Source organism: Hemiscyllium ocellatum, chromosome 19 (genome assembly GCF_020745735.1).
Source record: "Hemiscyllium ocellatum isolate sHemOce1 chromosome 19, sHemOce1.pat.X.cur, whole genome shotgun sequence".
Taxonomy (NCBI): Eukaryota; Metazoa; Chordata; class Chondrichthyes; order Orectolobiformes; family Hemiscylliidae; genus Hemiscyllium; species Hemiscyllium ocellatum.
This window is the reverse complement of record NC_083419.1, coordinates 17,944,008-17,970,094: the sequence shown is the minus strand read 5'-3', so window position 1 is coordinate 17,970,094 and position 26,087 is coordinate 17,944,008. Positions and strand designations below refer to the sequence as shown.

At 43.6% G+C, this 26,087-nt stretch overlaps 1 protein-coding gene across 1 annotated transcript in view; it reads left to right on the top strand.

Annotated features, from left to right (window-relative positions):
* The window catches only part of cracr2aa (calcium release activated channel regulator 2Aa), a 74,811-nt gene that overhangs the window by 6,979 nt on the left and 41,745 nt on the right, over positions 1–26,087 (top strand). Inside the window, exons 2-6 of the mRNA XM_060840049.1 lie at positions 2,585–2,696; positions 11,453–11,627; positions 21,130–21,276; positions 23,948–24,038; positions 24,172–24,264. Of these exons, the coding sequence (XP_060696032.1) occupies positions 2,585–2,696; positions 11,453–11,627; positions 21,130–21,276; positions 23,948–24,038; positions 24,172–24,264 (618 nt within the window). The remainder of the gene's footprint in view (positions 1–2,584; positions 2,697–11,452; positions 11,628–21,129; positions 21,277–23,947; positions 24,039–24,171; positions 24,265–26,087) is intronic.

Genomic DNA, 26,087 nt, shown 5'->3' with positions numbered 1-26,087 from the left:
GATGGAGTTTAATTTGGGTAACCTGTGATACAACTTTCAAAGCATTATGTATCTGAACCCCCAAGTGTCTCATACATGGAATTTGTGCTTGTTGTTGTGCCAAGCCTTGTCTTAGAATCCCTACAGTGTGGAAACAGGCCCTTCAGCCCAACCCGACCCTCCAAATAGTAACCCACCCAGAACCATTCCCCGATTCTATATTTACCTAATGCATCTAACCTACACATCCCTGAACACTATGTGCAATTTTGCATGGCCAATTCACCTAACTTGCACATCTTTGGATTGTGGGAGGACACTGGACCTCTCAGAGGAAAATCCACACACACATAGGGAGAATGTGAAAACTCCACACAGACAGGCATCCAAGGCTGGAATTGAACCTGTGTCCCTGGCGCTGTGAGGTAGCAGTGCTAGCCATTGTGCCGTCCCTAATTGTCTTTCTGACATTTTCTCAAAGGTGGTCTAATGACAACAGGAAAGTTGAAATGTGTCCCCCATGCGAAAAGATCGAATACCCCTGCTGTGTGCTACATGGTTGTCCACACCTTTGAATGCAAATTATTGCATTCTGGTGATCTAATCACTCTAACCCACTCTAATTAGCATAACTCCACTAATTATCCCCATCTCACTAAATATCCTAATCTCACTATTTATCCTTTCTCCACCTCTGGTGGTCATTCTACCTTCTTAGCTATTCTAACCCTCTCTAAGGATCCATTTCTAATCTCTTCTGATTGGACAGTTTTAATATTCATTTTTGTTGTGAATTGCAGTAAAGGTTTTCACCAAACCTTTTCAAAACAACTGTTCCGCCTCTTCGTTTCTTCCATTACTCCATCTCTTAACCCTCACTGTGACCTTTTCACTTAATGTACAGTTAGAAAGCCAGCCGTTTCCTCATAATTTTCCATCAGCTGCCTTTTGGCTTGTATTTCCTTTATAGCTTTCCCTTGTACACTTGCCTCAGTGTTCTTTTTTATTTGTCCTGTGAAAGCTAAGTGCTTCTATTTTTAGTTCCAATTTGAGTTAATCTCTTTATCTATGAAAGCCTAGCCCTTGATACACTTCCTGTTTTCTCCTGACTGTAAGTTTTTTTGATGAGTTTGCTTGCCAGTTTAAATATTCCATTCTAGTCAAGGAAGCTTTTAATTATCCTCATTTTCTGCTATCAGCCTAGCAATTATCACAAGGGGATGTGCTCTAAGGAAAATCTTAAAACTGGGGACAGGGATGCAAATGTTGAGAGAAGGAATTCCAGAATTTATGGCCAAAGTATCTCGGGAGTGTTGCCCATCTCTGTCAGCTACTGCCCAGACTCTCAGCCATGCTTTCTGTCTCATCTGTTGGAGTCCACACTTGGCTTTTTAAAAAGAAATTCATTCACAAGATATTCCTGGCCAGGCCGGCATTTATTATGCAACCGTAATTGCCGAGAAGGTAATGGCCAGGGAGTCACATGTAGGCCAAACCAGGTAGATACAAACCTTTTCTTCCCTAAAAATGAACCTGATGGATTTTCACCAATAATGGGTCATTGGTAAACACAAAAATCCACCATCTGGCCCTGGTGGGATTTGAACCCAGGTGTCGCAGAGCATTAACATGGGCCTTTGCATTAATAACCTAGTTTAATACCATGAGGCCATTACTTCCCCTTGTTGCCTGTAGAACCGGAGAAGTGTGACAGCACAGAAAGAGGTCATTCACCCCATTGTGTCTACACACGTTACTCATTCTAATCCAACTTTGCAGTTCCATTGCATAGCCTTGCAGGTTAAGGTATTTCAGGTACAGACCCAAGTTCTTTTTTTAAATGAGTTCATTCCGAACACATCAAAAAACTCAACCCCAAATAGGCAACGGATTCCAGATACTTACTAGATATTCATTTTATCAATGGATGATAAAGGTTTCCTCATATCCCCCCAAAACCATCTACTGTCACCTCAAATCTGTGTCTTCAGTTAATTGACCTCACTGCTGGAGGAAACAATCTTCCTTGTCAGCTCCATTCAAGCCCTCTGTCATTTTGACCTATCTTACATTCTCCATGACCTTGATCTCACCCACCCTCACCGGTGTCAATTCTCAATTCCATATCGCCCTTGCTCCCTGACCTAAATCTGTACCCAGATCTGAATGCTTCACCTTAAAAATTCATAATTCCTGTGTTCAAGCAGTTTTATTGTCTCATCCCTCCATGTCACTGGTAACGTCTCTATACAAGTAGCTCATAAACCCCAGATTAGTGCTATGGGGACCCATGGCAGATAGATTTTTAAAACAAAATCTAGAATTGTATCGATAGTAAAATCCCATCTGGTTCACTAATATCCTTGAGAGACGTCGAGCATCTTTACCTGATCTGGTTTAAATGTCATTCCAGACCCACAGCAATGTGGTGGACTCTTAACCACCCTCAGAATCAAGCCAATCAGATCAAAGGGCAATTAGGGGTGGGCCAGTCAGTGAAGCCAATAGCCCATGAATGGATTTTTAAAAATGGCATGTAAGCAGCTTGATTTTTGAAAGAAAATTAATCGCAATAAGCTTCTGAGAAAGGTTTGTTTATTTGCAGCACCTTCAGACTGAGCTGTCCCTCAGTTCAAACGAACTCCAGGATGTGTTCGATGTCCTGGATGCTGATCAGAATGGCTCCCTGACCTTGGAGGAGTTTACCACAGGATTTAGTAAGTTCACAGCCTTAACTTCACCCTTCAGTTTCTGTCAAGAGAGTTTATACCATGACAATTCTTGGACTTTTCCCTTTTCCATTTATCCATTCATGAAAAGTGGATCTCACTGACTGGTCCAACATGTGTGGCCAATCCCTAATTGTCCTGGAGAAGGTGGTGTCTTCTTGAATGAATCACAGCAGTTCAAGAACGAGAAGAACAAAGACAATTATAACACAGGAACAGGCCCTTTGGCCCTCCAAACCTGCATCGATTCAGATCCTCTATCTAAACCTGCCATCTATTTTCTAAGGGTCTGTATCCCTCTGCTCCCTGCCCATTCATGTATCTGTCTAGATACAGCTTAAGTGATGCTAACATTCCCACCCCTACCATCTTCGCTGGCAACATATTCCAGGCACCCACCATCCTCTGCGTAAAGAACTTTCCCTGTATATCTCCCCTAAACTTTTCCCCTCTTACTTTGAACTTGTGACCCCTACTAATTGAGACCTCCACTCTGGGAAAAGGTTTCTTATTATCCACCTCTCATGATTTTGTAGGTCTCAGTCAGGTCCCCCCTCAACTACAACCTTTCGAATGAAAATATTCCTAATCTAAACAACCTCTCCTGATAGCTTGCACCCTCCATAACAGGCAACATCCTGGTGAACCTCCTCTGCACCCTCTCCAAGGCACTCACATCCTTTTGGTAATGTGGCAACCAGAACTGTACACAGTATTCCAAATGTGGCCGAACCATAGTCTAATACAACTGTAACATGACCTGCCAATCTTGTACCCAATACCTCCTCTGATGATGGAAAGCATGCCGTACACCTTCTTGACCACTCTACTGACCTGTGTTGCCACCTTCAGGGGCGGCACGGTGGCACAATGGTTAGCACTGCTGCCTTACAGTGTCAGAGACCTAGGTTCAATTCCCGCCTCAGGCAAAAGTCTGTGTGGAGTTTGCACATTCTCCCCGTGTCTGCGTGGGTTTCCTCCGGGTGTTCCGGTTACCTCCCACAATCCAAAAACGTGCAGGTTAGGTGAATTGGCTATACTAATTGCCTGTAGTGTTAGGTGGATGGGCTTCTCTTCGGAGGGTTGGTGTGGACTTGTTGGGCCGAAGGGCCTGTTTCCACACTGTAAAGTTATCAATGGACCTAAACATCCATATCTCTCTGAAAATCGCTTTTCCATTTACTGTATAGTTCACTCTTGAATTGCATCTTCCAAAATGCATCACCTCGCATGTGCCCGTATTGAACTCCATCTGCCATTTCTCTGTCCATCTCTCCAATCTATATATCTTGTGCTATATTCTGTGACAGTCCCCTTCACTACTTCACCAACTACTTGTCATCTGCAAACTTGCTAATGAGGCAACCTTCACTTTCCTGCAAGTCATTTATGTATATTACAATCAACAGCAGTCCCAGCACAGATCCCTGTGGGACACCACTGGTCACAGGTCTCCATTTTGAGAAGCTCCCTTCCACTACTACTCTGTGTCTCCCATTGTCCAACCAGTTCTCTATATATCTAGCTAGAACACCCTGGACTCCATGCGACTTCACCTTCTTCATCAACGTACCATAGGGAACCTTATCAGATGCCTTACAAAGTCCATGTATATGACATCTACATCATTTCCCTCATCAACCAACTTTGTCACCTCTTCAAAGAATTCTATTAGGTTTGTAAGACTTACTCTTCCCTGCACAAAACCATGCTGCCTCTCACTGATAAGCCCATTTTCACCCAAATGGGTATATATCCTATCCCTTAGTATCTTCTCGTGGCTTCCCTGTCATTGACGTCAGGCTCACAGGTCTGTATTTACCTGGATTATTCCTGCTACCCTTCTTAAACAAGGGGACAACATTAGCATTTCTCCAGTCCTCTAGGACCTCTCCCATTTTCAAGGATGCTGCAAAGATATTAAATTAAGTCCCTACAGTGTGGAAACAGGCCTTTCAGCCCAACAAGTCTACACCAACTCTCTGAAGAGTAACCCAACCAGACCCATTTCCCTAAGACTAATGCACCTAACACCGTGGGCAATTTTGCATGACCAATTCACCTGACCTGCATGATTGGACTATGGGAGGAAACAGGAATACCTGGAGGAAACCCATGCAGACAGTTGCCCGAGGCTGGAATCGAACTCAGTTTCCTGGTGCTGTGAGGCAGCAGTGCTAATCACTGAACCACTGTGCCTTCCTTATCTGTTAAAGCCCCAGCTATTTCCTGTCTCGCTTCCCTCAGTAACCTGTGATAGATCCCATTTGGACCGGGGACTTGGCCACCTTAATGCCTTTTAGAATACACAACAGTTCCTCCCTCCTTATGCCAACTTGACCGAGAGTACTCAAAGCTCTATCCGTAACCTCAACATCCACCATGTCCCTCTCCTCGGTGAATACTGATGCAAAGTACTCGTTAAGAATCTCACCCATTTTCTCTGACTTCAAGCATAGCTTTCCTCCTTTGTCCTTGAGTGGGCCAACCCTTTCCTCTTGTTTCTTAAATATGAATAAAAGGCTTTGGGGTTTTCCTTAACCCTGCTCACTAAGGATATCTCATGACCCCTTCTAGCCCTCTTAATTCCTTATTTCAGATTGGTCCTGCATTCCCAATATTCTTCCAAAGCTTCATGTGTCTTCAGTCTCCTAGACCTTATGTATGCATCTTTTTTCCTCTTAGCTAGTCTCTCAATTTCACCTGTCATCCATGGTTCCCTAATGTTGCCATTTCGATCCCTCTTTTTTACAGGAACATATCTCTCCAGAACTCTAATCAACCTCTCACATATCGAATGTGGATTTCCCTTCAAAAAGCTGCTTCCAATCTACATTCCTCAGCTCCTGCCGGGTTTTGGTACAGTTGGCCTTCCCCCAACTTAGCACTCTTCCTTTAGGACCACTCTCGTATTTGTCCATGAGTATTCTAAAATTATTGCATTGTGATCACTATTCCCAAAGTAATCCCACACTGAAACTTCAACCACCTGGCTAGGCTCATTCCCCAACACCAGGGCCAGTATGGATCCTTCACGAGTTGGACTATTTACATACTGCTTTAGAAAACCCTCCTGGATGCTCCTTACAAATTCTGCTCCATCCAGTCCTCTAACACCAAGTGAAACCCAGTCAATATTGGGAAAATTAAAATCTCCTATCACCACTACCCTGTTTGCTCCGACATCTTTCCACGATCTCTCTACATATTTGTACCTCTATCTCATGCTCGCTGTTGGGAGGCCTATAGTACAATCCCAACATTGTTACCGCACCCTTCCTATTTCTGAGTTCTGCCCATATTGCCTCACTGCTTGAGTCCTCCATCGTGCCCTCCTTCAGCAGCTGTGATATTTTCTTTGACTGGAAGATTCGCTGTAGATAGACCCACAATGCCATTAGGGAGGGAATTCAGGATTTTGACAGTGAAGGAATGGTGATATATTTCCAAGGCGGGATGGTGAGTGGCTTGGAGGGGAACTTGCAGGTAGTGGAGTTCCCATGTGGTGGGCGGCACGGTGGCACAGTGGTTAGCACTGCTGCCTCACAGCGCCAGAGACCCGGGTTCAATTCCCGCCTCAGGCGACTGACTATGTGGAGTTTGTACATTCTCCCCGTTTCTGCGTGGGTTTCCTCCGGGTGCTCCGGTTTCCTCCCACAGTCCAAAGATGTGCGAGTCAGGTGAATTGGCCATGCTAAATTGCCCGTAGTGTTAAGTAAGGGGTAAATGTAGGGGTAGGGGTATGGGTGGGTTGTGCTTCGGCGAGTCGGTGTGGACTTGTTGGGCCGAAGGGCCTGTTTCCACACTGTAAGTAATCTAATCTAATCCATGTATTTGCTGCTCTTATACTTTGCGATGGTAGGAGTCACAGGTGTTGGTGAAGAAGCCTTGGTGAGTTTCTAGCGCATCTTGTAAATGAAATACACACTCTTGCTACTGAGTGCTGGAAGTGGGTGTTTGTGGATGTGGTGCCAATCAAGTGGGCTACTTTGTCCTGGATGGTGTCACGCTTCTTGACTGTTGTTGGAACTGCACCCATCCAAGCAAGTGCCTTGTAGGCGGTGGACAGGCTTTGGAGAGTCAGGAGAGAATGTGGTATAGGTGGTATTGGCACTGGACATAACAGCCTAAAGAGTTTTCATGAGACTTTGTTGGCTTTTAAGGTCTAATTTGGCAAATTTAGCTAATTCAGTGTAAAAGATTGAAGAACTTTAATCGAAAATCGAGCTTCTTGTGTTTATCTAAATAAAACGTGTGCAGGAAGTTTACCCCCCGATCATGTTAATCTAATCAAGCCAGTCACTAGGATGAAGTTTCTGATAATTGTGCTCATTTGCATACTTCTGAGAACTCAATGTTTAACATTAAACCTCTTTTCTTTCTGTAGACAATGGGCTGCATTTTAAACTCCCCTCAGGTGGTTGCAAATTTGTGGCACGTGGAGGTGGGTCATACATGCACAAAGTATCCTGCCCGCTGCTTACTTGCCCTCTCCTGCCCTCACTGTGGTATTTCCCATGGCACAGCTGGCAGCCAACCTACCAGTGGATTAATTCAGGATGGTACATAAATGGTCTACGCCAACCTAAAGGCCTCACTGCACTGCTGTTGGGATTCTACCTGAAGTGGGTGATGTCCACTCCAAGAGGGTGACTTTCACTGTGTGGGTTAGTGATAGACTTGGCAGGGGAGCGATCCCTGTTTTATTGGAACCCCCTAAACTCTTTTGAGGCTTTCTCCCAGCAAGGTGTTACGCTCTCCTGTCTTCCATCCCCCTCTCAAACTGTGCTGTCTCTCCCCATCCTCCTATCCCCATCACCCAGGCGTGTCAGTTGGTATCTAGACAGCTTCCTGACTCCCCTACTAGTGTGAGGAACAGGATATTCAGTACTTCATACAGTTCAACTCAATATCACAAATGGACATGTTTCAAAATTACTAATGAATTAAACTATTAGCTATTAATTTATGAGGAAACTGCACAGTATAATAAGTAAATGGTCATGTTTATATTTTTAAAGCCCTTTGAGTTATTGACAGGATGTACACAGTCGATGGACTGGACATACTGAGTAAACTTTCTATCTGATAAACGCATGTTCAGCTGGGTTATTGAAACTGTGCCAGGGTACACCCAAGGGATATGTGTAATGCAAACAGAAAGTTCTCAAAACTCTGGCTGATTGTGCTTAGTCAAGGTGGATTTGCCAGTTTGCCAGGCAGAAGTGTGTTTGAGTGATAACTTGCAAAAAAGCATCATGCCAGAAAGCTCACTCAGTTACCCAAAGTGGAAACTCCTGGCAAACATCTTCAGATGGGTGAAGATTAAAGAAAAGGTAAAACTGCAAGATGTTGAGGAAAAACACTCTTGAAAGCAGATGGATTTTACAGTGTGCTTTCCATTGTGTTCCAATTATATGTGGCATCACATTGAATTGATGTAGGACGGAAAATTACAGGGCGGCTGGGCAGATGGCTCCCTCAAGGGGGTAGAAAAGACAATGGCAAACCAACAGACATAGAACAGACATATTCACTGTGGGCGGCTAAATTAGGGCAGAGTGCTACTTCTGCCCCTCAGTGGCCGGAGGCCGAACTCTCTTGAGTGGTTCTAACAGTGCTCACACATGGTAATGGCGATTGTCAGGACCCCATAGAGGTTGCGCGATCAATCCCGGAGTGAGGTAAGCTGGAGATTTTGGTCAGGTTGTGTTTTTTTTTGGTAGGGGGATGGGATTGGAGTTAGTTTTAATGTATGTACAGGTAGAAAGGAAGAAGGTATTGTTATCTTAAGGGACATGTCACTTAAGGGACATGCCACTGAGGGACAAAAGGCACATCCTGAAGGGAATAAGTAAGGATTGTAGATGATAGAGATCAGAATCAAATTAATGTTTCAAGCATAAGCTCTTCATCAGGAATGTTGTGGGGGGGGGGGGGGGGGGCGGGGTGGTGAGGTGGGAGAGGAGAGGAGGGGGGGGCGCCCAAGGGGGCTGAGAGATAAATGGAAGGGGGGTTTGGCTAGGGGGAAGGTGGCTGAGAATGCAATAGGTAGATGAAGGTGGGGGGTAATGGTGATAGGTTAGAGAGGAGGGTGGAGCCGACAGATGGGAAGGAAGATGGACAGGTAGGACAGTTCAAGAGGGCAGTGCCGAGTTGGAGGGTTGGATCTGGAATAAGGTGGGGTGAGGGGAGATGTGGAAACTGCTGAAATCAACACTAATTCCGTGTAGTTGGAGGGTCCCAAGGAGAAAAATGAGGCGTTCTTCGTCCAGGCGTCAGATGGCTAAAATCTGATGGTGGAGGAAGCCCAGGACTTGCATGTCCTTGGCAGAGTGGGAGGGGGAGTTGAAGTGTTCGGCCACAGGGTTGTTTAGTGTTTGTGTCCCAGAGATGTTCCCTGAAATATTCCACAAGTTGGCATCCTGTCTCCCCAATGTACAGGAGACCACATCAGGAGCAACTGACAAGTAGATGATGTGTGTGGAGGTGCAGAAAATTTCTGCCAGATGTAGAAGGATCCTTTGGGGCAGAGGTGGAGGAATTGCAGAGTAAGGGATAGCATTCAACTTTTGATCTACTCCAAACCCATTGACTCCCATAGCTACCTGGACTACACCTCCTCCCTACCTACCTCCTGTAAAAACGCTATCCCTTATTCTCAATTCCTCTGCCTCTGCTGCATCTGCTCCCAGGAGGACCAATTCCATCACGGAATATCCAGGATGGCCTCCTTCTTCAAGAACCACAATTTCCCCTCCCACATGGTCAACGATGCCCTCCAGCACATCTCCTCCACTTCCCACACCTCCACCCATGAACCCCACACCTCCAATTGGAACAAGGACAGAACGCCCCTGGTCCTCACTTTCTACCCCACCAACCTCCAGTTACAATGCATCATCCTCCACCATGTACATCACCTATAAACAGACTCCACGACCAGAGAGATATTTCCTTCCCCACTCCTATCTGCGTTCCACAGTGACCATTCCCTCCGTGACTGCTTAGTCAGGTCCATGCACCCCCAACAACCCACCCTTCACTCCCGACACATTCACTTGTCACCACAAGAGGTATAATACCTGCTCCCACACTTGCCCCCCTCACCTCCATCCAAGGACTCAAAGAATCCTTTCATATTTGGCAGAGATTTTCCTTCACCTCCACACACATCATCTACTGTATCTGTTGCTCCTGATGTGGTCTCCTCTACATTGTGGAGAAAACGTGCAGAACGTTTCAGAGAACATCTCTGGGACACCTGCACCAACCACCCTACCACCCTGTGGCTGAACACTTCAACTCCCCCTCCCACTCCACCAGGGATATGAAAGTCCTTGACCTCCTCCACCATCAGATTCTGGCCACCTGACGCCTGGTGGAAGAACGCCTCATCTCCTGCCTTGGGACCATCCAAACACACGGGCTCAATATCCACTTCAGCAGTTTCCTCATTTCCCCTCCCCCCACCTTATCCCAGATCCAAGCCTCCAACTCGGCACCACTATCTTGAACTATCCTACCCGTCCATCTTCCCACCTATCGGCTCCACCCTCCACTCTGACTTATCACCATCACCCCCCCCCCACCTTTATCCACCTATCGCATTCCTAGCTACCTTCCCTTCAGCCGCAGTCTCCTCTCATTTATCTCTCAACCGCCTTGCCCTTGCCCGCTCCACCCCGCATTCCTGACGAAGAGCTTATGCTCGAAACATCGATTCTCCTGCTCCTTCGATGCTGCCTGACCGGCTGTGCTTTTCCAGCACCACACATTTTGACCCCCCCCGGCCCACTTCTTAAAAGGAAACAGGCTACACCAACGTCAGTTTTTTCAATTAACCTGCATGGATATGCTATGACTCATCTCGAGAGCAAGTGGGTCTTGAACCTGGAGTGTCATGTTTTAATTATTGGAATGTTACCACCGAACTGTAACAGCCCTGTGCTGTAATTGCTTTGAATTGACCTGTTCTGATATCCCCAGGGCAGGTGGCCCTTGACCCCAGACCCTCCAGCCTAAAGGCAGTGGCACCACCATTGTACCGCAGAAATCCCTATGCCTATTGTATTATGGCAGGTGCAGTGTAATATCGGGATAATGGAGATTTTAACAAGCTGAAGAACAGAAATTGCTGGAGAAACTCTGGCCATATTTGTGGACAGGAAGCAAAGTCAATGTTTCAGGTCTCTCCATAGATGCTGCCAAGGTTTCTCTCTATCGATGCTGCCAGACCTGCTAAGTTTCTCCAGCACATTCTGATTTTGTTTCAGGCCTTCCGCAGTTCTTTGTTTGATTTTAGCAAGCCCAATTGAACTTAATCATTGATTTATATTTGGAGTGTGGGCTGTTGCCTTTAACACCCGTGTTATTATGGGGCTGAGCTTGTGGAGGAGTGTTGTGTGAGTGAGAACGTGGTGGGGTGAGAACCTGCTCTGTTTACAAGCCCTTCCTACCATCAAAAACACAACCAGCAAGGGCACATAATATCTGTCCATAGCGAGACTGTATTGAGCCAGTTAATGGACAGCCATCATCTGAATTAGACATTCGATTGAACCAGAAAGTGCCTGTTCTTAAACTCCTGAACAGCAATTTATGGCAATGTGAAAGAGGACTGTGAGACCAGCAAAGTGACTCCTGCAGTGAGCCAGTAAGGGAACAATGGGCTGAAGAGTCCCTGTTATCACTCCATGGTATATTTACTGACTGAGAAATATTTGGAATTTTCACACATTCAGGTCAGTTCCTATTTGGAGAAAAGACAATTGTAGACAAGTTAAAGAGGAGCCAGGATCAGCCCGAGAGCCTGTACCTGAATCAATGTACCCAAGAGTTGGTAACAGCTGATGATGATGAGGAGCACCACTTCCAAACCATGATGGAGAACCTGGGAGCAAGGAACCTCTTTAAAGAGTGAGTGAAACTTTGCAGCACCCAAGCAGGTATTTGTGGCTGTGTTTTCCTGGGAGGATTTGACATTACACCTGAAAGCATGTTCAATGGATAATAGGGAAGGCAGATGGAACATTGGCTTTTATTTCATGGTGAATGGAGTACACATGTAGGGAGATTTTTGCTCAAACTATTACAAGGCATTAGTCAGAATACACTTGGAATACGGTGGACGTTTCAGTCTCTTTATCTCAGGAGAGATATATTGGCATTGGAGACGGTGCAGACAAAGTTCATTCCAGTTATGGAGGGATGTTCTTATGAGGTGAAGTTTGTAGTAGGTTGGGCTTGCACTCATCAGAGTCCAGAAGAATGATAAGAGACTTTATTGAAACATACATGATTCTTTAACCTGTCCTGACAGGATTGATGCAGAAAGGATGTTTCCCCTTGTGACAGAGACTTGGACCAGAAGGAATAATCTCAGAGTCATCCATTTAAGATAGAAATGAGGAGAAATTTATTCTCTCACAGGGGATTGAATCTAGGGAATTCTTTACTGCTGTGAGGCGTTAAGTATGTAGCTAGACCGATTTTTAATCAGGAAGCGAATCAAGGAAGGAGAGTAGAGTGGAGGATTATCAGATCAGCCATGATCTCATTGAACAGCAAAGCAAACTTGATGGATTGAATGGCTAATACTGCTCCTATGTCTTATGGTCTAACAGAAATGCTCAACTCATTTAATTGAACAAAGTTGTTGATAACTGTTTGCCATTTATGTGGTTGGAATATATTTTTAAAAAAGTATTTATTGAGTCAATTACAGGCAGGAGGAGGCCATTCAGCCCATCAGGTCTGTTCCAACATTCAGTAAGATCATAGCTAATATTGATGTGGTCTCATCTCCACCTCCCTGTCCTCCACCAATAATTCTTTGTCTAGTAAATATCTAATTCAGCCATGAATAGATGTAAAGAGCCAGCCTCCAGAAAATTCCATATTCTAAAGATCCTCTGACAGAACGGATCTGTCTTAATCCTGTCTTAAATTGCGAACCCAGATTCTTGGTATTAATCTCAGCTACAAGAGGAAACATTGTACTGGTCCAGTTCCCTCAAGATCTTACATATTCCAGAAAGGAATCAAATGAATCTTTCCTGTACTGCTTCTAATGCCATTATATTGTCTTTCAAATGAGGACACCAAAACTGTATGCAGTAACTCTAGATGTAGTCTTAGCAGGGTCCTGTACCACAACAATAAATCTTAAAAACTTAGCTTAAATCTATATATTTATTCCCTTTGTAAAAATCACCCATATTCCATTCTCACTTGTGCCCTTAAGCATTAGCCGTGGGTCAGAGGCTGTATCTCTTGTCCAGCCTTTCAACTTTTGTGATTTTTTAAAATTCCTGCCAACGTTAACAAATAATATTTATAAAGCTGTGACTTAGTAAGACACCTGAAGGTGCCTAACAGGAATAGCATCAAACAAAACGTAATGCTGAACTACAGGGGGAAGCAGACAAGAAGATTTTAAGGGTTGTCTTAACGGCATTGTGAGAAGTAAAGCGTTAGAAAGGTTCAGAGAAGGTCAATTCCAAATTTTAGGATCAAGGCTGTTGAAGGCACTCCCTCTCCCCGGCCCACTCCATGAACAAAGAGAACGGAATTGTGTTTCCCACTTTCTTCTCCCTCTGCCATAATGTGTGTGTCTGTGTGTGCTCATGTGTGTGCGCGCATCTGTATGTGTGCGTGCGTGCATGCGTGTGTGGTGTGTGTGTGTGTGTGTGAGAGAGTGTGTTAATAAAGGGACTGGAGTTTTGGTTAGTAGTTTCCTAGAATCATACAGCTGTACAGCATGGGAAAAGATACTTCAGTCCAACTCATCCATGCTGACCAGATATTCTCCATTAATCTAGTCCCATTTGCCTGTATTTGGCCCATATCCCTCTAACCCCTTCCTATTCATGTACCCATTCAGATGCCTTTTAAATATTGTAAGTGTATCAGTTTCCACTGCTTCCTTTGACAGCTCGTTCCAGACAGCCTCTGTGTTAAAAAGATGCCCCTCAGATCCCTTTTAAATCTTTCAGCTCTCATTATGCACTCCAGTTATGGACTCCCTTACCCTTGGGCAAAGTAATTGGCTAATCACTCCATCCATGCCCCCCATGATTTTACAAAGTTATATAAGGTCACTCCGCATCCTCCAATGCTGCAGGTAAAATAGTCCCAGCCTATTCAGCCTCTCCCTCTAGCTCAGGCCCTCCAACCCTGGCAACATCCTTGTAAATCTTTTCTCAGCTTTTTCAAGTTTCACAACATCTTTCCTATAGCAGTAATATAATATGCCAACAGTTTATAACTATTTACCTGTAGCCAGAGTCTGATTACTTTTAATAAATAGTGATTCCTGTTCGGTACGGAAACCCAGTATGTATTTTTAATCAATTTGGTTTCAAAACACTTTTGTGTATTATTAAACATCTTTAACTTCAGTGGTGACTGCAGGAATAATGAAGCTTGGTTTCCTATAAGCTATCTCAATGAATCATGACATTGGAATATGTTCTAACAACTCCTTAAACCATCTGTTCTGAAAAGCCACTTATCATCTGTCAGGTTTGAACACAAGATATTTTTTATCATAATGTATACCCATTTGGATACAGGGATTGGTAAAGTAGAATTTTATGCAGGGGTAATGTACAATTTGTAGACTAGCCATGGCTTAATTGGAATATTTTCACCTCTTAAAGATTTGAGGTCAAATCCTACTCTAGAATGTAAACACGAACATCAAGGCTGGCACTCCAGTGCAGTACTGATGGAGTGCTGTACTGTCACAGGTGCTGATGAGATGTTCAATTGAGAATTCAAGGTGGCATCAGATGATTACTTAAATAGAAATATTGTGCAGAGTTACAGGGAGAGGATGGGAAAGTAGAATTAAATTATAGTGCTCTCAATCAACATCCTGGAGCATCAGAGGCTGAGGGGTGACCTTATAGAGGTTTATAAAATCATGAGGGGCATGGATAGGGTAAACAGACAAGATCTTTTCCCTGCGTGGGGGAGTCCATAACTAGAGGGCATTGGTTTAGGGTGAGAGGGGAAAGATATAAAAGAGACCTAAGGGGCAACTTGTTCATGTGGAGAGTGGTGCGTGTATGGAATGAGCTGCCAGAGGAAGTGGTGAAGGCTGGTACAATTGCAACATTTAAAAAGCATCTGGATGGGTATATGAATAGGAAGGGTTTGGGGGAATATGGGTCAAGCGCTGGCAAATGGGACTAGATTAGGTTAGGATATTTGGTCAGCATGGACGAGTTGGACCGAAGGGTCTGTTTCTGTGCTGCACATCTCTGTGACTCTCTGACTGATTATTTGGCCATTATCTTATTGCTGATCAAAAAGGAAGGTTGTATTAAAGGAGGAAAGTGAGTCTTGAGGAGGAGATGTGTGTACTCAACTATTTATTCCTACAGTGTGGTGACCAGAACTGCACACAGTTACTCCACGGTTACTATGACCGCACCAAAGTTCAGTACAGCTCCAACATATTCCCACAAGCCTGTCCAATTCAGAATGAGGGCGAACTCAATGTAATGGGGGTTATAGTCGTGTCAGTGAAATAATGCAAAGTTGCAGATTGAAAATGTGACTTGCAATCTGCCTTTATAAGCACTGTGCACGTCAGAATGATCCGATTGTTTGAGTCTTGTTAAGAATGTTCTGCTCATCAGGACAAATGCAAGAATCCCAAATCTTGAACAATTACAACAATTTAAAACTACTTTAAGATGCTCCCAGTGTTTTTATTTTCAGGCAGTACCCTACGTTGCTGAAAGAGGTCACTGAAGAAATGCTGTAGCCTCCAGGTAACAATTTCCAGTTCTCCTTAAACATCTCTCGGAGGAGAATGTGGTTGTAAATACTAGGAGGCAACCCGTCAGTTGCGATAAACTAAATGAACATTGAGAAACAAGGACAGCCAGTATCGATTTGTTACAGGCCATGCATGTTTAACAAATGACTTTAATTAAAAAATGACAGCTGGAACACCAGGAATGCCATTGATATGGAACCACAGAGAGGATACAGCACAGGAAAAGGCCCCTTGCCCTGTTATGCCCATTCCAGCACACTGCAACAGCAACACATCGGGTCTTACGACCCTGCTCTTTCCCTCTAGCTCTGTTTTCTGTTTTCTCTCTCCTCAGCTCTCATCCAAATCCCTTTTGAAAGTCATCATCTTCAATCATATTCTCAGATAGTATAATCTAGATCCTAACCACTTGCTTGTAGGTTTAGATTAGGATTGATATAGGGCTATGAGGAGAGAGCAGGAATTGGGATTGATCTGAGATTGATACAGGGTTATGAGAAGAGAATGAGCAATTAGTTTGGAATTGATCCAGGGCTATTGAGAGAGTGAGGCAGTGGGATTAGTTTGGGTTTGGTACTGGCTTTTGGTGAGAGGTGGTAGAGTGAGGCAGACATTTTGAGTTGGATATGTTCTCTTTTAGTGCAATAGAAAATCCAAGTTCCTGTCTTCGAGCATCCTCTGAAACATCAGCTGATCAGTGGTATAAGTTGTTGGAGGGGACTTTGAGAGATAGGATTTGCATGCATTTAGAAAGGCAAGGACTGATTAAGGATAGTCAGCATAGTTTTGTGTATGGGAGATTGTATCTAACAAACTTGATTCAGTTTTCTGAGGATGTAACCAAGAAGTTTGATGCAGGCAGAACAATTGTTAACCTAGATTTTAGTAAAACCTTTGACGCGGTTCCTCATGGTAGACTTATTAGTAAAATTCGATCACATGGGATTCAGGGAGAGCTCACCAATTGGATACAAAATTGGCCTGATGGTAGGAGACAGAAACTGGTTCAGTTAGTTCTTGGACAGTGTAATATAGAGGGTAATTTTATTTGTTTTAGGTATAATAAACGTTGGTCTTGTTTTGTTAAAAAATAAAGTGGCAGCCTTTTGCAAATGTTCAGTGACTGACCACCAAATTAATTAAACTGCAAAAATAAACATTATGACTACCAAGCAAGTTTCGTGCTGGAATCTGACTTGCCTGGTGTGGCCATCAGCTGGGATCATAACACCTATCTCTTGCCTCCTTTGTTCTTGCCTCTAAATAAAATCCTGCCTTCTAACAAAAGCAAAGCTTCAAATTTTAGCAGGCCAGTTCGTGGCATTGGAATTCAATTGATAAATCTGAAATCTATAAGTTAGCCTCAATAATTGTGATGTACATGTACCGGTGTTGGTCTAGGTGGAGAAGGTTATAGTCCAACAGGTTTATTTGAAATCACAAACTTTAGGAACACTGCCCCTTCATTAGGTGAAGTGAAGAGAGAACTCAGGCACAGAATTTATAATCAGAGAGATCAAAAGATCACACAAATAGTGTGAGTGGAGTGTCACTCGAATAATAAATCTTTGCTGGTGATCAAGAGTGTCAGACTGTGTGAGTAAAGTCTAGATTAGAGTTGGGCTGGAAAAGCACAGCAGGTCAGGCAGCATCTGAGGGGCAGGTTTTCCAGCACCACTCTAATCTAGACTCTGATCTCTAGCATCTGCAGTCTTCACTTTTCCCTGTGTGAGTAAAGTGTCAACAGTTGAATGACAAGTGAGAGGATACTTATAATCTGGTTAATTGAGGCAGAGAGATAATTACAAAATATTTAAAATAATGATGGTGCTGGAGACAAAACAAATGACTACAATAACATGCTAGGTGTAAGAGTCACACGCTGAGGATCTAATCAAGTAACAAGTGATCAAGAACTGTTCAAACTAATTAAGGTACAGAGATCATACCAAGTTATCAAGGTGATGGTGTCAGAACAGGAGAGTAAGGAAGATTTTACAGAACAGTGTGGTGAGGTCACATGTAGCACAACATGAACCCAAGATCACGGTTGAGGCTGTCTTCATGGGTACGGAACTTGGTTATCAATTTCTGCTCGGTGATTCTGTGTTAGAATCAAAGAATCAGAGAATGCCTTCAGTGTGGAACAGGCCATTCAGCCCAACAGGTCCACACTGACCCACTGAAGAGTATCCCTCCCAGACCTATTCCCCCATCCTATTACTCTACATTTCCCAAATCTAATCCACCTAACCTACCCATCTCTGAACACTGTGGGCAATTTAGCATGGTCAATTCATCTAACCTGCACATCTTTTGTCTGTGGGAGGAAACCAGAGCACCCGAAAGAATATGCAAACTCTACACAGACAGTTGCCTGAGGCTGGGTCCCTGGTGATGTGAGGCAGCAGTGCTAACCACTGAGCCACTGTGTCTCATTGTTGTGTATCTCGAAGGACGCCTTGGAGGATGCTTACCCAAAGATTGGAGGCTGAATGTCCTTGTCCGCTGAAGTATTCCCCAATTGGGAGGAAGCTCGAGAAGTGCAGTGTCATGAGGTTATCCATGGGCTTGCGGTGCCCGTCCTTGATGGAGATGCGTGTGTCCAAGAATGAGACTGATTCTGAAGAGTAGTCCATGGTAAGTCTGGTGGTGGGATCAAGCGTGTTGATATCATTGCGTGGTCATTTCAGTGATTCCTCACCATGAATCCAAAGGTAGGAAATGCCATCAGATGTATCTGGTGTATAATGTTGGTTGGAGGTCCTGTGCAGCAAAGAAGTCTTGCTTAAACTTGTGCAGGAAAATGTTGGCGTATTGGGGTGCAAATTTGGTCCCCACTGCTGTTCCATCTCCATCAAGGACAGATACCTCAGTACCTCACTCTACCACAAGCCCCCAGATAACCTCACGATGCTGCACTTTTATAGCTAAACCCTAGACATGTTAAAGGGGTCATCCCCTGTGGATAATTCCTGCGTATACATAGGATCTGCTCAGATGAGAGAGAGAATGCAATGGACACCTAAAGGTGCCCTCATAAGAACGGGATACGATGCTCAACTCATCGAACACCGGTTCTGATGTGCCACAGTGAAAAACTGCGACGACTTCCTCAGAAGACAGGATAGACTGATAGAGTACCCTTCATTGTCCAGTACTTCCCCGGAGCGGAAAAACTACATCATATTCTTTGCAGTCTTCAACATGTCATTGATGACGATGAACATCTCGCCAAGATCATCCCTATGCCCTCCACTTCTCACCTTCAAACAACCGCCAAACTTTAAACAGATCATCGTTCATGGCAAACTACCCAGTTTTCAGGACATCAACCACAACGCCACACAACCCTGCCATAGCAACCTCTGTAAGACATGTCACTTCATCCACATGGATATCACCGACAATGTGGGAACACCACCGAGCACACACATAGCAGATACTTGTGTGACTTGGTCAATGTGACTTGGTCAACTTTACCTGCTGCAGGCAAGGATGGTATATTGGTAAGACCATGCAAACGCTATGTCAATGGATGAATGGACACCACACAACAATTGCCAGACAAGGATGTTCTCTCCCAGTTGGGAAAAGCTTCAGTGATTGAGGGTATTCAGCCTCCAATCTTTGGATAAGCATCTTCCAAGGCAGCCTTCAAGATACACAACAACACAGAATCGCTGAGCAGAAACCGATAGCCAAGTTCCATAACAATGAGGACAGCCTCAACCGTGATCTTGGGTTCATGTTGTGCTACATGTGACCTCACCACACTGCTCTGTAAAATCTTCCTTACTCTCCTGTTCTGACACCATCACCTTGATAACTTGTTATGATCTCTTAACCTTAATTAGCTTGTACATTTTTCAATTATTTGTTATTTTGGTTAGACCCTCAGCACGCGACTCTTATTCCTATCGTATTATTCCAGTCACCTGACTTGTTCCGGCACCATCTTAATTTTTTGTAATTATCTCTTTGCCTCAATTAATTGGATTGTAGTCATCCGTTCTCTTGTTATCCAACTATACTCACACAGTCCACTACTCTTGGTCACCTGCAGAGACTTATTACTCGCACTCACATCATATGTCTGACCTTTCTGATCTCTCTAGTTATAAATTCTGTGCCTGTGTTCTCTCTTCACCTGATGAAGGGCCAGTGCTCCAAAAGCTTGCAATGATGCAGTGCAGAGGGACCTGGGTGTCCTTATGCATTAAGCACAGAGGGTTGGTTTGCAGGTTCAACAGCTAATTAGGAAGGCAAATGGAATTTTGTCCTTCATTGCTAAAGGGATTGAGTTTAAAAGCAGAGCGGTTATATTGCAGCTGTGCAAGGTGCTGGCGAGGTCACATCTGGAGTACTGAGTGCAGTTTTGGTCTCCTTACTTGAGAAAGGATGTACTGGCACTGGAGGGGGTGCAGCAGAGATTCACTTCAGTGGAGTTGAGGGGGTTGGCTCATGAGGAGAGACTGAGTAGACTGGGATTATTTTCATTGAAATTTAGATGAATGAGGAGGGATCGAATGGTAATATATAAAATTACAAAATGAATAGGTAAGATAGAAGTAGAAAGGATGTTTCCACTGGCAGGTGAAACTAGGACAAGAAGGCATAGCCACAAGATTAGAGGAAGCAGGTTTAGGACTGAATTGAGAAGGAAGTTCTTCATCCAGAGGGTTGGTAATCTATGGAATTCCTTGTCCAGTGAAGTAGTTGACGCTACTTCAGTAAACATTTTTAAAGCTAAGGTAGATACTTTTTTGAACAATAAAGGAATTAAGGGATAGGGTGAGAGGGCGGGTAAATGAATCTGAGTCCATGAAAAGATCAACCATGATCTTATTGAATGGTGGAGCAGGCTCGAAGGGCCGGACGGCCTACTCTTGCTCCTAGTTCTTATGTTCTGACGTGTCCAAATAAACTTGTTGGACTGAAACTGGTGTCGAGTGACTTTCAATAATTGTGACCATCACAACTGTCATTAAAATCTGATCTGCACATGTCCTTTAGGGAAATGAATCTGCCATCCTAACCTGATCTGGCCTACATGTAGCTCCAGACCTACATCAATATGGCTGACTCTTAACTTCCCTGAAAGATAGCCAATGAGCCACTCAATTCAAGGGCAATTAGGGACAAGCAACAAATGCCTTTCATACCAACAACATCAAAATCTACTAAAAGAATTAAAAAACAGTGTGAGTACAAGATTCTTTTAATAAATTTAGATTTCAAAAATTGGAAGTCTGGTTAGTGATTTAATAATCTTGCATTCTTGTTATCGATGTTGCAGCTGTAGCTTTTCTTTCAAAACACAGAGAGACTTGAATGTAAAGTAGACAATCTTATAGAGTGCCTAATATTTAATTCCAGTGACCACAGTGGAACCCAAATTACCCTGTGTCATCAGTAACTGTTGGTTTTTCTAAGGAAATATAATGGTATAATGTTGTATCAAATCAAATCAAATGCAATGCCTTCAGGTGGGAGCTGATTGATGGTCTGTGTCCCTTGACCCAATCATTCCCTGAGCTCTAACCTTGAGGAATCCTGAAAGTCTTGCACAGTCTCCCACCAGGTCTGCTCATGTGTAAATATCAAATAAAATTCTGCATTTTTCAGCCAACAAGAAATCCGAAACTTATGGACACAACTGAGAAAGGATGAGCCACGTTTACTTAGTCATTTCGAAGAATTTCTGGAAAGAGTTTCTATTCAGATTCAAGAAGCCAACGAGGAAAGGGAAATGATGGAATTTGCTCTAAAAAGGTTTGTTTGATCCCTAACAATCTCCATCCCCCAACTTACTTTGAATACACATGGAAATGGGAAAATATATACGTTCATGCATGGTCTGAAATTTTCTTTCATGTTAACAATTAAACTACTTTGGCAATAAATGGTGCTATTTTATTCACAACACAGGGTTTTTTCAGTAGGGAAATATGAGATGGGAATCTATTGCAGGCGACAGAAACCCTGCTGGAAAATCTGAAACTGAGTGAGAAGGGGCTGGCTAATTGGGAGAAGTGATGTGTGGGATCTGTCCAGTTACATGCCTCTGAATTAGCCCTTTTGCCTTTCCTATTTTGACACAAATAGCACCCCTGGTACCTCCAGATGCCTGTCTGAACACTGTTGCCCTATTGCTCCTGGCTCTGATTGTGACCTTTTGACTGACCGTGGATCTAATGTGTCAGTGTTAGCCCCTGAAGTTGATCCAGGAGCCCCTCCCACTTTAGAACTCTATTTTACTGGTTGCTTGGATGTGGTTGTGTCTGGAAATGAGATTGATAAAGGTAGCAGGACTCTTGGAAGTCTTCATTCAAACTGGTAAGTAGGAACAATGTACAGGACAACACTTTGCAAAAGATCTCTGAAGAGAACCATCTGCTCTTACCATGTGATCTTACATCACTTTGCCTGATGACATAGATTCCCTCATTTATATATTTGTATGAACCCTTTATACTACAGGAGCTATGCCCCTCAGATGGTTCCATCAAGCCCCCCCCCAATCTATGCCCCACGCCCTATTTCCATCAGCCCAACCCCCTCTGATCTATGCCCCATGGACTATTCCATCAGCCCATCCCCCTCTGATCTATGACCCCCAGATGATACAAGCTTCAATATTCTTTCTGTGTTAGGTAATTGCAAGATGGCTGACTATCCACTAAATCCCTCGCTGCTTGGGGTAAGAACAGAAGGTGCTGGAGAAACTCAGCAGTTCTGGCACCACCTGTGGCGAGAGAAACAGAGCGAAGATTTCACGTGCTACAGAAAAGTGTGGGAGGAAGAGCAAATGGAAGAGAAGGGAAAGCCGCCCATGGAAAAATGGAAGAGAAGTGCCTAACATTATTGAGGAGACAAAAGGAAAGGGGGCTGAAGAGTTTCTCCAGCCCTTACTGGTTTCTTTTCAGCATCCACTCACTGGTCAGGGATCTGACAACTCATAATCTCTGCTCCCCACTCTCATATTTCCAAACTAAAATGTGCATTCCACATGCATGCAAGTGACTCTCACCTGCCTTATAATTACCTTCACTGGTTCCCTGTCACATTCCTGTGAAATTACTGCCTCACTCTGTATTCCTGCTGACCATTTGATTCCTCAGTCAGTAAACACCATAGGAATAGGAGCTGACCTGATGGAAACATAAAGGATGCTGAGAGATCCTGGCAGGGTGGACCAAGAGAGGGACATTTCCTGCTGTCGAAGAACCTGGAATGAGAGGGGTTACTGTTCCATAATCAGGGGTCTCCCATTTAAAACTGAGATGAGGTGATTTTTCTTCTTACAAAGAGCTGTGATCCTTTCGAATTCTCTCCCCAAGAAGGTGGAGGAAGTCGAGTCCTTGAATATTTTTAAGGCAGGGGTAATTTGGTTCTTGATAAATCACAGAGGTGTGAATTTTAGGTTACATTCAATTGGCCATGATCTTATTCAAGGTTGGAGTACATTCAAGGAGCTGACTGGTCTACCCCTGTTCTAATTTGTATGTCCGTATGTTGGTAAAATGAAATCTTACTGAGGCATATACGATCCTGAGGGAAGGGGGTTTAACAGGATAGATGCTGAGAGGATGTTCACGCTTCATAGAATTTAGAAATCGGGGGCAGGGGAGGGGGAGAACTTTGGAATAAGGGGCTCCCCATTTAAGACTCTCGTCCCTAGACCTGCAGCATCCTACCTTCTGTCCTCACATTTATGCCCAGTCACTAATCACATGAAGACACTTCCTGTGGTCCAACTCCCTAAACAACACATGACATCAATTCTCCTTTATCCTCTGCCCCACCTCACTGCCCTCCATTGTTTTCCCATCTGCCCCTTCAGCTCCCTAACTGCTTCTTTGCCCCTGCTCCACCCCATGCTCCTAACCCTGCTCCCTGTTTTCTCGCTGTCCCACAGAAACTTCCCTGAGCTGATGTGATCAGATTTCTCAGCCCTGACGTTCAAACCTATAAGATGTGAAGTGTTTCTGTTCCTCCTATTTCTATCGGGTTAATCTCTGTAGTCAGCTATCACCTTGTTGTACTGTGTCCCGCACTTACTAATCACAGCTAGATTGTGCAGTCCATTATCTAAAAAACCTTAAGCAAGGTCAGAACAACCTTTCTTAACACGATAATCTACACAAACTCAACTCTCCTGCGCTTCCCAGCATTTGACCAGAGTGTTCGGTAAGAGTTTTGAGGTTGAAACTAAGTTGTGAAAATTCCAATGGGAACTTTGACAAAGAGAATTGAGAAATGGAGTTTGAGAATTTTGTATAATTCGGACTTTCCGCTTGCTTGATATGTTTGATCCTTAGCTCACTGGATCTGACTGTGAGAATTCAGGGAAGTGGCCGGCTGTTCAACTTGATTTACACTTGTTTCATTTACAGCGAAGTTCAGAAATGATAACGCAGGTGAATTTATTGCTTATTTTCAGAAAAGCAGCAGAATACAGTGAAGAAATAAAACATCTTTATAATGAAATGGAGCAACAAATAAAATGTGAAGAAGATAAAATGTTTCAGCAAGTAAGAACTTTGTATTAAAAATCGTGAAGTTTGAATGATTTCAAATACAGATTTATATGTTAATTTCAAAAGGGTGTTAAAGACATTCTAACTGATTTTATACATGGGGCTTGTCTCTCTTTCATTTGTTCAGAATTCAGATTCGAGGTCACGATGCCAAGAACTGGAATATGTGCTGAGTGTTAAAGAGCAACAGCAGGAGGAACTTATTCAAAAGCAAAACAGGGTAAACTGGGTGCAGTTTCTGATGTGTCTGCAGTACAACCTTGCTTTGATATTATACCTCCTTGTTCCACAGATCCCCCACCATCGTACTAAACCTGCTTTCTGTTGTTTTCACTCAATCTTTTCTCACTAAACCCATTGGATGTTAGGAGAATGAGAGATGATCTCATCGGATTGTACAAGATCCTGTTAGAAAGCTTGACAGGGTAGATGTTGAGAGGATTGTAGGATAATTAGATTAGATACCCTACAGTATGGAAACAGGTCCTACGGCCCAACAAGTCCACACTGACTCCTCCAAACAGCAACTCACCCAGACCCATTCCTCCATTTTACATTTCCCTCTGACTAATGCACCTAACACTATGGGCAATTTAGCATGGCCAATTCACCTGACCTGCACATCTTTGGACTGTGGGAGGAAGCCAGAGCACTCTGAGGAAACCCACGCAGACACGGGGAGAACGCGCAAACTCCACACAGAGTTTGGAGATAGGAGGGAGGAATCGAGTCTGGGTCCCTGGAATTGTGAGGCATCAGTGCTAACCACTGAGCAATCGTGCCGCCAACTAATCTGGAACTCGAGGGCACAGTTTAAAAGTAGAGGGGGTCTCACTTTTAAGATAGAGATGAGGAGGGATTTCTTCTCTGAGAGTCATTAGTGTTAGGAATTCTCCTCCCCGGAGAGCAGTTGTTTAATATATTCAAGAAGGAATTAGATACTTTTATGATTCACAAGGAAGTTGAGGGTTATTGGTGACATGCAGGACTCTGTGGGGCAGGTTTGAGGGGCCAAATGGCCTGCTTATCCTCCAATTTCTTATGATCTTAATTCTTATGAGCTTTTAAAATCCTTCATTATTTTAAACACCTTAATCATGTCTGCTCCCAATCACTTAAACTGAAGGAAATATAATCAATATGTTAACTTTCTTCAAGACTTAACCCTTATAGCCTGGTAACGTTCCACCACCTCTTCCTGAAGCTGTGGTGCATAATCAAACACGCTTATGAGAGATGCCGATGCATAATTGAAGCATCCATCCATTATATTTGAAGATCCTTGAAGTTTAGGCCAATATTTATTTTTCACCTTTTTGATTCCAATTTGTCCCACTAGTACTTGGTGCAATTTGTACATGACCACTAAATTTCTCTTAACATCCACATTCGGTAGCTTCCTTCATTTTGAAAATCTTTCTTTCCAAGAGAATGGTGTTGCCTTTTCCAAGATTGGATCTCACCAACTCCACACCTCCCCCTCCCCACCACCACCACACACACACACACACACACACACACACACACTTTACTACAGGGTGGTCCTTATCAGTGACACCATGAGAAAGTTCATCGAGGTTATTTAGATATGCTTGACCCTTAAGGAGTCCCTGCAGATTGCCTTTGATTGGCTAATGTTTGTGTAACTATTGTGGAACTCTCTCTCTATTGACAGGCTCTGGTTGCTTCCCCACAGCTGCCCGAAATGTACAGGCCTGCTGTTGCTGCAGGTCTCTCTTCCCACTGTTCTTAAACAATAGGAACTTGTACAAATCACACTTATAAGAGACAGAGGATCCTGGCACTGTCAGGATCTTATAGTATTGGATACAGCCTGGGACATCTTGGGTAAATTCATTGCCACCAATCCTTCATTGGTCTAAACCCTTGATAATGTCTTACGCAGAAGATCAGCTTAATCTTGATGAAACAGGAAATATGTTTGTTACATAGTTCTTAATAACTCATTACTTTATATCTAAGATACACAATTATCTCTTGTGAGATATTAGCCTCGACTTAAGATTTTTGCTTTTCTTCAAC